A 12,140-nucleotide genomic window follows, 5' to 3' on the forward strand; every position below is an offset into this window, starting at 1 on the left:
AGGCCATTATTCTGCCTCTATCCCTTAAACTCTGGTGGCCCCAGGCCCTTCACTGCACCCACTTCCACAGCTTCAGCTGACAGCACCCAGATTCAGCTGCAATCCAGACCATGCTGGAGCTCCTCCCCCAGCCTAAATGAATCCACCCTGACCATGGACGGCTCCTCTGAAGGGGCAGCCCCAGATGGAGCAAGGCATGAGAAGGTGGTGCGCACAATCAGGTATCTGCCCTCTTGGACATTTACTGAGGAAATCTGATAATGAGGCATGTGATAAGGAGAGCTAGAGATAAAAGGTCATGGAGAGAAGGGCCAGAAAGGTCCGGATGGCCAAATGCAAACTGCACTTATGAGGAAGGAGAGACTCTGAGTGCCCAGGAGGCCAGAAGGGAGGGAACGAGGCAGAGAGGGATGCTCAGTCATCACTCACACCTACTGGCCCCAGAGCCTCCCCAGGTCAAGGAGCTTTCTGGCACCTGTCTGAACACTAAAGCTACTTTTATTTCAGTAATATGAGTGATCTAGCTTGGCAGAGCCAGCCAGCTCTCCACAAAGACCATTCTCCCCTTCTATGGCATAGGGGTCCTACTGAGAAGCATCTGTCCAGCCAGGGATTACATTTCCCATCCCTGCCCCACCCCTTGCTTCTGGCTGGGGCCAAATTCTCATGGAAGGAACATGAGCAGGAGTGACATGTGTTACTTTTGGGCTGAAGCAGTTAAGAAGCAACGGTGGCTTTCTTCTATCTTCTTAATGAAGTCAAATCACGAGGCAGGCTTGTGCGGAGCAGTAATGGTGGACCGTATAAGAAGGGCATCAGAGCAGGGCGGCAGGGGCAGCCTGATGGGGTCAGAAGATTGGCCACATTGCAGAACAGTTAACATATTGAGGATAATGGAGCTATGTTTCACTGACAGGAAGGAGATACCAATATGAGAAGGGGAGAGCTAGAACGAATCTTGTGGTATTGAACTTGTGGTATCAAATTGGAACTACTGGTGTTAACTCATGGCTTACAATATACAGAGATAGAAATAAATATAGATGTAAGGTCTGTCTACTGAGAGGGCCTAGAAACAGCAACACCTCAGTGTAAGAGGCACACCTAGTACCTAGATCTTTGCTACTAAATACAATTCTCCACTAAAAAGAACCCTGGAGAAATGACTGATTCCAGGGAAAGTACAAGGTAAGTCTAGAACGTTTGCTTTGAAGGAAGTACTCAAAGAATGACGGGGAGATGCCAAAAGAACATGGAAGCTATTCTGTAAGAGCTCTCACCAGCCAACAGAGACAATTTTAGTATCAAAATAATAATAATAGTAAATTATAATCCATTAAATAAAGTATGAATCCATGATTCCACCCAGATATAATTAAATAGAGAGAAGGGAAAGCTTTTACCTACAGTAGAATGCCAACAAATAAATGTAGGAGGAAAAGTGAAAATAAAAAATTACCATTTGGCCAACATTAAAGTTATTCAGCCGAGGGACGTTAATGGGGATAAACACAGTAGGCGACAGTGGGGTAAGGAGCAGTGCACTTGCATAGTCTCAAAATATTTCCACACAAATACTACAGAGAAAAACACTTTATAGTGGAGAAAACTAGCAGGTACCCCCTTACTCAAAAGATCAATGCTATTATCTGTAATTCGACAAATAAACATCATGTGTGTGACACCCGGTAGGACACGATGATAAGAAGAAAACATCACTAATGTGCTATCCCAAAGATGTGCATCCCAAATCTAATCATGAGGAAGGCACATTCTAGGAAATGACCGCCCTGTTTTCTTCAGGAAGGTCAACAGCATCAAACTCAGGGAAAGACGTAGGAGCTGCTGCAAGTCAAGGGGGACAGGGCCATGGCAAGTAGGTGCAACTCATGATCCCAAATGAGACCTTTCTGTTACAAAGAACATCACTGGGGCATCTGGCAAAAGTGGTATGGGGTGTCTGGGCCAACGGTGTGTGAGAATTCTTACAACTTTTCTCTAAGTTTGAAACTGTTTCCAAATAAAATTATTGTTTAAAAAAGAGCAGGAAGGCAGTGGGGGTATAACTCAGTGGCAGAGTGCATGATTAGCATGCATGAAGTCCTGGGTTCATGCTTGATCTTCTGTGCCCACAGTCCTGCCTTGGCCATCTTCCCCCTCACCAGGGCTGTTGTAATGGGTTCTCCAGCCTCCTTTCCAATCCTCTCTCCACTTAGCACGGCCAGACACACACACAGTTTCACACTTCCCCCAGCTCCCACTGTCCTCAACCCAGAACATCCTCCCTGTTTCCAGCCTACCTGGTAAATGCCTCCTCTCCCTTCAGAGTTCAGTTTGTGAGTCACCTGATAAAGCCTTCCCTGATCCCCACTCCTAGTGGCCCCAGACATGGTCTTCCGTCTGAGCAGGACAGAAGTGCCCAGCTCAACACACGAACAGCCTGACACACCAGTCTCCCCATAATAGCCTGAGCTCCTTGGTTCCCCACACAGGCTGGAATAAATCCTCCCCCTCCCGCTCAGCCAAGTCAGACCTCAGCCCTCACTCCCTGCCTCCATTAATTTACTATGGGATTTCTCTCAAGCTAATTTTGCCTTCTGGCCCCACTCCTAATCCACACGAGGGAGACCCACCATCTCAGGAGTGTTCTTTGGTTGCCCAGAGCTGGTGCTCAACAAATAGATGTGATAAAGTATTCCCAGCGAGTCTCTTTGCTTGAATTAGCCCTCCAGTCATTCCCAAAAGTGGCATTCAACCTGTCAGTGATGTATCATTTCTTGAGGGCCCACCTGTGCAGGGCCCTGGGCACACAGTGCATGTTCCTGACTCCCAGGGTGGGTCTTAGCTCCTTGGGGCTGCCTTGGCCACATTCCCCTTTGAAATCCTCAGCTCCTACCCACCCCAGGGCCTGGCACAGGCCAGGGCACATCCTGGGCACTCTGTAAATACTAGCTGCCAGGCCAAGACCACCACCTACTGGGATTTGCAAGCCCACCCAGTGCTGACTGGCACCATGACCAGCTACCCGGACTAGGCTGGCTGGCACAAGAACATCCCATGAGATCACACTCCACTGAGAAAACAGGACAGGAAAGGCATATTTCTGTGCCCGGTGCTTTCCTATTCCCCATTCAACTCTCAAAACAAAGAAGGGAAAAAGAGAATCAGATATATAGAAGTAGGTCCTGTCTCCTGTAGGTCCTATTTATTCCCAAACCCCAACCAGACACATTCTACCCACTCCCTCCAAGATCCCTGAGGCCCATTTTATGGGCTGGAAAATTAAGGCACCCTGTCACAGTACCCCTGTAGGTCAGGACACCTGACATATGAAGACCCCAGAGTCCTGGCTTTCAAGGACTCCACCTCCCCGCTGGTCTAGCAGAACAGGAAGGCGCTCTTTCCTTTACCTCTGGTCTTCAGAGTGGGGCCTATCTGCCGAGGTTTTCTGAGGAAGCCCCAGCGCTCCGTCAGCCCAATTCTTCCCAAGAGTAGAGAGGAGCCAAGGCCTCAGGGAAGCAGCTGTTCCAGGCAGCCAGTGGCCATCAGGAGACAGGGAACAGACTCGAAACCAGGGCTTCCAGCTAGCATCTGTCTATCAGGACCAGGGCTGTTGTACAGTTGTACTGGGCTCCACAGGAGGGAAAAAAACAGAGCTGAGTCTAGTGTCGGGGGCAGAGAAACATGGGGGCTCAAGAAAGCACCCCAAAATGGGCTGCCAAGTTGGAGACCCCTGGGGACTAAAGAAAAATTTGACCCAGACTCCAGAGCTAAACAAGGTGGGTACGATGGGGAGGCGGTCTGGCTGGGGCGAGCCACGTCCGGGTCCTGAGGCCACCAGCATCAGCACTTCCCATGGCATAAAATGGTTGCTCTTGTCTCCAGAGGGGTGACACAGCTTCAGAGTTTGCTCCGTGGGGCCTCTGCCAGGGGCCGCTGCAGCCGCCACACCACCCTCACTGGCTCAGCAGCGTGGTCCAGCTGGCGGAGGCCACCCAGGTCCCCGGTCCGACTGTACCGCTGCAGGGCTGGCTGGAGCACGGTAATGGGGATGCTGAAGTTCAGGTGGGGGTAGGTGGCCCCTGTGTTATTGTCCCGGGTGTTGCTGGCAACGATGCCTGTTGAGGGGTCAGAGAGGAAAAGAAGGTGTGAGCCAGGGGACAGGGAAGGAAGGCCCACCTCCATCCTGAAGGCCCTGGGCCTGCTGGGGGCTTGCAGTCCCCTCACAGTGACAGATCCCAGGCGTCCTTCATGGACACAAGCTCCTCACACCCTAGTCCTCCTTCCTGGCTTTACTTTCTCCCTGACACTGTCAGCATCTAACATACTGTGTTTCACTTATTTTGTTATCTTTGTCTCCAACTAGTGTCAGTTCCAGGAGGGTAGGACTTCTGTTTTATTCATGCAGTCTCCCCAGTACCCGCAAGGTGCTCCAGGCTCATCTTGGATATTCCCTGTCCCAGCCCTGGAATCAACCAGTTCCTGGTTCCTTTTATTAGAGAATGGCTCTTAGAAACCAAGATTCAGGCTCTCGGTGTAATCATTGTAACTGGGGTGTCACTGCTTCTTGCCCCTCTCAGCAGACCGAGCTAGAAGATTATACTGGTAGACACATACTAATTCAGGCATACACATGTCTGTATTTCTGTATCAACTTATCTGCATATATAGTTTTAGAAGTCAGCCAGTATATAGGAGAGAAATGGAATGCAGACTGGGACAAACGTACCTAACTGTATTTCAAACAAATCACGTAACCACACTGAAGGGGAAGGGCAAGAAAGGAGCTGACCTAAGAAACTTTGGAAAACACGGTTATGATTGGACACTTTAAGGCTAAAGATAAAAAGAAGTGTACATGCTCAAAGCTGTACTCCAGTTGGGAAATCTTTTTCTCACAGGGGTGTGGGTTAGGAATTCTGAAAGTACTTTATTTGTACACTACAGTGGAAGAAATAAGTAAATCCACTGTAGCTAGCAAGAGCAAGGCAGGATTTCTCACTTTGGGAGGAGAAAGCTGTCAGAAATATTCCCTTAGGGGGAAGGCTTGCATGAATTGTGTGTGCTGGACTGAAGGTGGAGGTATCCACATGGACTCACAGTTGGCTTTTTTTTTTTTTAATAAACAGAACTTTTTTTTTTTTAAACCTGAATTGGTTACCAAATTTTTAAAAACTGTAAGATTTAACAACCACAGATTAAAAAAAGAAAAAAAAAAAGGTTCACAGCTTCTTGTGAAATTTTGGAGAGTCAGCCAGGTTTGGCCCACATGGCTCTGTAATGAGGCAACAATGCACTGGAGCTGAGTGGTGTTCACCCCAGTTCACCCTTGACCCTCACTCACTGCTATCTTTCCTCACTCACTCACCCATTCACTCTGGCCACCCAGCCTCTGTAGGCTTTTGAGTTTGTGACCCTTGGACTAATCCAACTCCTGAGTTTCACAAATCAAATCAGATTAAGTGACTTACCATAAGGTTGTGCAGTGGCTTGGTGGCACAGAAGGCAACAGAACTCAGATCTCTTCCCTCCAAGCTCAGCATCCATCCCTCTCCACCCTCAGGAGCACAACCTTGAAAACCTTGGCTAACTACCTGTGGGCATAAGGCCTACCAACTTTCCAGAGGGTAGCTCCCAGGTCTGGACACCAAATGCTCACTGGATGGGACTGAGGCTCTGGCAAGGGGAAGGCTGGGAGAGAGCCAAGGAGCTGGTTACCCAGGAGGTCCCCGGAGCAGGTAGAGAAGAGGGGTCCCCCGCTGGAGCCGCCATGCACAGCACACGTGGTCTGCAGCATCACTGGTGTGTCATCTACCTGCACCACAGCTGACAGGATGCCCGAGGTCACTGAGGGCCCACAAGCCTGGCCGAAGACGCCGAAGCCCACCACACTGACTGCCTCACCTGTCAGGGAGGGAAGGAACGTGAAGGTGGGGACCCTCCTCAGTCTGGCAGGACTCATTCCCCAGTTCCATCCCTGCCCTCTCCAAAGTGCCAAACCCTCTGCTCTTTGAGTTTCTGCTCAGATACTCTTGCCTCCAGAGAACCTTCCATGAGTTCCCCAGGACCTCCACCAAGCTCCCAGCACTGTATCTACTCAATCGCTTCTTCTCAGCATCTGGCTGTTCTCCAGCCCTCCTTCCCCTGCTGGACTGGGTAGTCACTTTTTAGGATTCCTAACACCTAGCGAGGTGCTCAGTAAATATTTGTGGAATTAACACCCACCTCCTGGGACTAAGAAGTCTGTGGGTGAAAATAAAATGGTGATAATGGCTATAAAGTGTCCTCCAGCTTCCCTCACCAAGTGCTTTACAGGCAACATCTCCTCACAATGCCCAGCAGTAGGGAGCATTATCGCCCTTTCACAGATGTGCAAACTGAGGCAGAGAACATTACGTTGCTGGTCCAAGGACACAGGGCTAGTCACAGGCAGAAGAGATGCCAATGCAGAGAGCTTGTCATCCCTGTTGCCACATCACACCACATCCACAAAATGAGACCTTGGGTACTTTAGTGGCAGCATCACAAAACCTTTTACTCAAATCATGCCATTGGAGCCTCAAAAGTACATCTCTCAGACCAGCCTGCAGTGTTATAAGGAGCCCCCCTGGCCCAGCACCTCCACACTCACTGCCTCAGGGCCTCAGGAAAGAGGCGTCCTCACCCTTCAGTGAGGATTCCAGCCACCCGTCACCCCTCAGGACCCTGGGCATGCTGAGCACAAGCAGGGAGTCCTCCAAGAGCAACTCCAGCCACAGCACTGTAACCAGGGTGCTTTCATGCCAGCTTGATGGCACCCTGACTCATTATTCAAGCAGGGGGTGGGGGAAGGGAGATGGCCTGGAGGACTGGCCCCAATGTGCAGGGTTAGCGCGCTTAACACTGACTTCCTTCATGAGGTTCGCCCCAGACCAGAGGGCCCCTTTGGCCTTTACCTTCATGGAAATGCTCAGCTGGCACAGGTATAGGGACACCATCTAGGTCCTCCTCCAGGCTCAACAACGCTATGTCATAGGGAGATGTCTCCTGGGTGGCAAATACCACATGTCCCCAGATTATGGCACTCCTGCGAGCAAGGGAAACAAAATGACAGGCTAGCTTTCCAGAACTTTGGCACTGGAAGGAAACTGAATAATGAGTGATAGTAAAAGTCATAGACCTGGGACTCAAAAGATTTGGTACCTGCCCTGAAACCTACCAGCAGACAACTCTGGGCATATCGTTTGTAAACCATACTGTGTTGTTTCTCAACAGTAGAGTACTTCTACATAAAGCTTGCTGTACTTCACCATGATCATAAACCCCTGACACCTAGGGAGCACTGTGGGCCAGGCCTGGTGTCAATGTTCCATGGACATCATTTCATTTAGTCCTCACAGCAGCCCTATGAACTAGGCACTGGTATTATCTCTAGTTTAGATGGCACATTTGAGGCCCAGAGAGGTTGAGTAATTTTCCCAAGGTCACATAGTGATAGGAGCCAGGGAAAACATTCTAAGCATTTTCCTTTGTTGCCTCATTTGTTACCAATAATCCTGTCAGTTGGTGGGACGGACATGATACGATTTCATCTCTCTGGGTCTCTGTTTACATAAATGCTAGCACTCCTGTAGCTCTTACTAAGTGTCAGGCTGTTTTAAGACTTTATTGTGTCAACTCAGCTTAGACAGATTAGACAGATCAAGCGTCTTGCATAAGATTATACAAGGGCTTCCAGCGACCCACTCTGCAGGGGTAGTTTACAGTTGACCCAGTAGGTCTCCTAGAAGCAAGAGTATGTGGGGTGGGGGAGGGCAGAGGAGTGAGGAATTGGGGAGTACACACAAGAGAAAAATTCTCATCATCAATCATTCTTATAAAGCCATGGCTGCCCTGCTGGCCGCCAGGGGGGACTTCCATGTCAAAGGTCTGCTGGGTTAATGTCAAAAGTTCAGTAGAGGCATTTGGAAATGCCTGGGCTGAGAGGCTGGGTTGAGTCAGGTACAGGAAAACATCAGGCATCAAGGTGCTATACTGCTTTGCTTTGGCCTAAGATAAGAACCTGAGACTACAGAGGGAACAGAAAGAACACGTATTAGAAAATCAAGCCAGGAAGCCAAGGCTGCTGTCTCCATTGTCAGAGCAAGTGGAAGTAAAGAACTGCAAGAGTGCTTTTCCTGCAGAGGGAACAAATGACTGAAGTCCCAACCTGGCTGCTGATATCACCCAACTACTGTTCAAAATGTATCTATCTGCCTGGGTCTCACTCCCACATTCTAATTTGGTGGAACCCTATATGTGTTAATTCTGATCCAGAAGGGAAGTTCTGGTTAAGATCTAAGATATAAATCAAGTAAGAGTAACAAGCCCCTCTCCTAACTCCAGGAGGGCGGCATCCTGGGCCCCTGGGACTTCCCTACTACCTTCAGGGGAGAGAAGGCAGGGTTAGGAAATCTCCATTCAAAAGGACTACTTGTGGGTACCGGGCTGAGACATAAGTTGCCTAGAAGGAATTCAGACTGGGAGAGGGAGCTCACAGGTGCCCAGATAGGAATGCTGGGACACCCCACAGTTCCCCAACCCAGGGTTGCTTGGCATCTTGCTTAAGCCCCATTCAACCCCTACCAGGAGGCCCAGAACCTCCTACTCCGGGGTTCTAGGTGCCTAGGATGAGGGGAGGGCCACAGGTCTCTAGCCACACTGCACCGCCAAGACATGAACATGAAGCCAGAAAGCCTCCATAATCCTCAGGATTATGACCTGAGGCCTAGGATACACAACTGAGACCTGGTGAGGGGGTTGGAACTTGGGCAACCTTGCAGGCCTTACTTGGGGGTGGTGGAGCGTACAAGGACCTTGGCCGCCTCCCGAGGGGCCACATGCCGGCATGTCACCACGACGCGGGGCGCCACGGCCACCCCGGAGCCCCAGACGGTACCGCACTCCACAAGCACGGCCGCAGCTGCCCACGGGGGCCCGGGGTCTCGAAGGGGCAGGCCCCATGGGGCCCCCATCTCGTGCGGTAGGAGGTCGGCCAGAGCAGCGGCCCCTGGGTGCAGGTGGCAAAGAGCCGCTCGAGCAGCGCAGAGGACAGGGGCGGCGGCGCAGAGCAGCGTAAGGCCCACCCACTCGCGGGCCTTCCAGCAGAGGGGCGCCGCCACCAGCGCCACCAACACCCCTGCGGGCCGTGCCGCAAACACGCCGCCGCCCTCGGTGCCCGGCAAGCAGCGCGCGTCGGTGAGGAGCAGCGGGCCTGCAGAGTTGCTGAGCACGCCGCGACTGAGCGTGTTGAGAAAGATGTCCGGGCAGAAGGCCCCGAACGGGGAGCCGCAGGCCAGCAGAGGCGCACCCTTAGGCAGGGCCCCGAGCGGCGTCACGGCCACTACAGGCCCGCGTTCTTCCACCTCCTCCTCCGGGCTGGGCCGCACGCGCAGCAGCGCGAACCAGCCCAGAGCTCTCAGCTGGTCCTCCTCCTCCTCCTCCTCCGACACCTCGTCGTCCGGCGCCACGCTCGCGAAGCGCCACTGCTCGGCCGCCTCGCCGCCAAAGAGGCGCGCAAAGTGGGCCCGAAAGGCCGGGCAGCTCAGCAGCAGCAGCAGCTCGGCGGAACGCGGAGGCTGCATCGGCCTCCCGCGAGGTGGGGCGTACCGGCCAGGCTCCGGGCCGGCGCACTGGGGCGTGCACAGCCCAGGGCGGCTCTGCTCCGCGCGGCTTTCGGTGTTCGCAGCCGTTGGGCCCCACTGCACGTTCAGACGCAGGTCGTCACCGCAACTGTCGCCGGACAGGAAGGAGGCGCCGGTAGCGGTCAGTGCCCCGCTGCCGGCTCGCAGGAAGGGAGTGAAGATGCCCCCATGGCACAGCACCAGGCCCGGGCGGCGGCTCAGGATCACCCCGCTGCAGCTCCACGAGCCAGCCTTGGGCCGCCCGGCCCGAGAGGCGCTCACCACACAGCCCGCCTGCTCGGCTGCCCTCATGGCGGGCCCCCACTGCCGCCCCATGGCCTCTGGGACGGTGCACCCGGGGCTTCCCGGAGAACGAGCGAGAGAGCAAGGACCGCGGCCAGGACCCGGGGACCCCACGCAGCGCCACCCAAAGCTGGAAGCGAGAGGCTTAAACACTGTCTCCGGTCTTCCTCTTCCGGCCGGATTGGCTAAACCCCAACTGGCCCGGCCCGATTGGCTGGGCTTGAGGCCGAGTTCTGATTGGCTGCTGAGGCTGACTCCGCCTTTCCCCGCCCTAGATAGTTCAGGCCACCTGTGCAACGTAGAGGGAGAAACGGGACTGGTTGACGAGCCCCGGGAGAGTAACAGGTGGTGTGTGGCTTTACTCGTAGATAGGGGGGTGCTGGTCCCTCGGAACCTAGACTCGTCTCTGTTCGCTCAGCTGCAGGAAAGGGAACAGAAATGAGCGCTAACATGGCTATATTGTCCTGGCAATGACAGGATCTGTCAGTTATCTGCCCAGGTACAGGGGATATCCAGCCTCTGATCCCTGGGATAATACAGGCAAGAAATTCTTGGCCTGATTTAGAATTTTAAAATTTTGTAAGTAAACCCTACAGCAATTCACTAGGGGGCATGTAGCCCACAAGATTACACCTAGGGTCTTATGATGCCAAAGCCCCACACTGCATATCCCATGGAAACTGTATTTGCTCAAATAAAATTGCCCTTTAAAACTACGGTGAACATTAGCTGAAGTAAAAGTTTTTAACTACGCAACTCTATAGTTTGAAGTATGCACATTTCACATAATGACATGTATAACCACCACCCAGGATCTATCTTAGGTCAGGGGTCACTTTTTCTGTAAAGGGCCAGGTTTTGTGAGGCATATATTCTGTCTCAGATAAACAACCCTGCTGTTCTAGCATACAAAAACTAAAGGAATAAATAAAACTTTATTTATGGACCCTGAAATTTTTCATGTAATTGTCATATGGCACAAAATTGCTTTTTTTTTTTTTTTCTCACAGGCCATACAAAAACAGGCAGCAGACCAGATCTGGACCACAAGCTGTAGTCTGCCATCCCTGATCTAAGCTAACATAAAACATCCATACCTTTCCAAGGAGTCTCCCTGAGGACAGAGGAACATGAACAAGTATGTTTTGGGGGGGCTGCAGGATATCCCTGAAACAGTCACTACAAGCTAGACATTTTACAAAGGTCTATTTATCACAATATCACTAAAGTACACATTAATTCCAATAAGATTATTTTAGTACATATTTACCCCAGCATTAATGAAAAATATTCAATTACTACTTAAATTACATAAACATTCTGCCTCAATTTTTTTTAGTAAACTAATGCTACTTGGTGTATGCCCAGCACAACACAGGGTAATGCTCACAATGCTTCCAGTGACAAACCTGTTTGAGAAAGGGAAATGATCCATTATGGTATGAGATAGGACTGAAATTAGCAGCCTTCCCATAGCACGTACTGTGTTCTTTTTGTTCTACGTCACAGAAGATGGCTCAATCACAGTAATTGTTTCTTATTCTCTAGAGTCCAGTGATTCTCCCTTAATGATGTTTAAGCCTCCAGCATGAACTGTTATGCGTCATATTTTTCTGTGTTTATGGCACATCACAGTAGAGAGTCCCAAGTCACAGCCAACAGCCAAGGTGAGATGCCCCTGAGTGCTGGCCACGTTGAATTGGCCGTTAATTTTCATGTTCCACTCAATGACACAAACCTATATAAATGAAAAGCCCATGGCATCATTTCACTGTAATGGGGACATTAGTTTCAATCACAAGATGCCTCCAATAATTTTAATACTCAATCAAAAAGAACCTGTTTTGCTTCCCATCCTATTTTGTCCCAATATTTTGGTTTTAGAAACTCATTTGGGTTTTTTTTTTTAAGCAAGGCTTCCTACAAGCCTAATAAATGCACAAGCACAGGTTTCATTCCTTCCCCTATTTTGCCAAATGTAGCATTTAACTCAATTGCTCTAATTTTATATCAAATGATGAGTGAAACCACAGCTAAACTGGAAGCAATCTTTGCTGCGTATTTTTTTCCTTTAAAAAAAAAACTGAAGTGTAGTTGATTTACAGTATTATGTTATTTTCTGTTGTACAGCATAGTGATTCAGTTATACACATATAGCCTTTTTCATTGTAGGTTATTACAAGCTATTGAATATAG

General features: G+C 50.6%; 1 protein-coding gene across 2 annotated transcripts; it reads right to left on the reverse strand.

The window, feature by feature from the left end:
- Window positions 1-1,578: 1,578 nt before the first annotated feature.
- On the reverse strand, window positions 1,579-10,144 carry TYSND1 (trypsin like peroxisomal matrix peptidase 1). 2 transcript variants are annotated; one of them, XM_045514208.2, is made up of 4 exons: window positions 8,809-10,140; window positions 6,936-7,066; window positions 5,719-5,904; window positions 1,579-4,118 (listed from the first exon to the last, which is right to left on the reverse strand). In XM_045514208.2, exons 1-4 carry the CDS (start codon window positions 9,975-9,977, stop codon window positions 3,901-3,903), a joined length of 1,704 nt encoding a protein of 567 aa, XP_045370164.2. In that variant the 5' UTR covers window positions 9,978-10,140; the 3' UTR covers window positions 1,579-3,900. The 2 variants fall into 2 exon arrangements, with proteins under 2 accessions (XP_045370164.2, XP_074230228.1); XM_074374127.1 differs by lacking the exon at window positions 5,719-5,904 and having other exon boundaries at window positions 8,809-10,144.
- Between the last annotated feature and the right edge of the window lie 1,996 nt (window positions 10,145-12,140).

The sequence above is a fragment of the Camelus bactrianus genome, chromosome 11 (assembly GCF_048773025.1).
Source record: "Camelus bactrianus isolate YW-2024 breed Bactrian camel chromosome 11, ASM4877302v1, whole genome shotgun sequence".
Taxonomy (NCBI): Eukaryota; Metazoa; Chordata; class Mammalia; order Artiodactyla; family Camelidae; genus Camelus; species Camelus bactrianus.

Coding starts and splice junctions, on each gene's coding strand:
- TYSND1 (XM_045514208.2), bottom strand. CDS start 9,977: ATGGGGCGGCAGTGGGGGCCCGCCATGAGGGCAGCCGAGCAGGCGGGC. Junction 7,067..8,808: donor GTACGCTCCACCACCCCCAA/GTAAGGCCTGCA, acceptor CCTTGCTCGCAG/GAGTGCCATAATCTGGGGAC. Junction 4,119..5,718: donor CTGCTCCGGGGACCTCCTGG/GTAACCAGCTCC, acceptor ACCCCTCAACAG/GCATCGTTGCCAGCAACACC.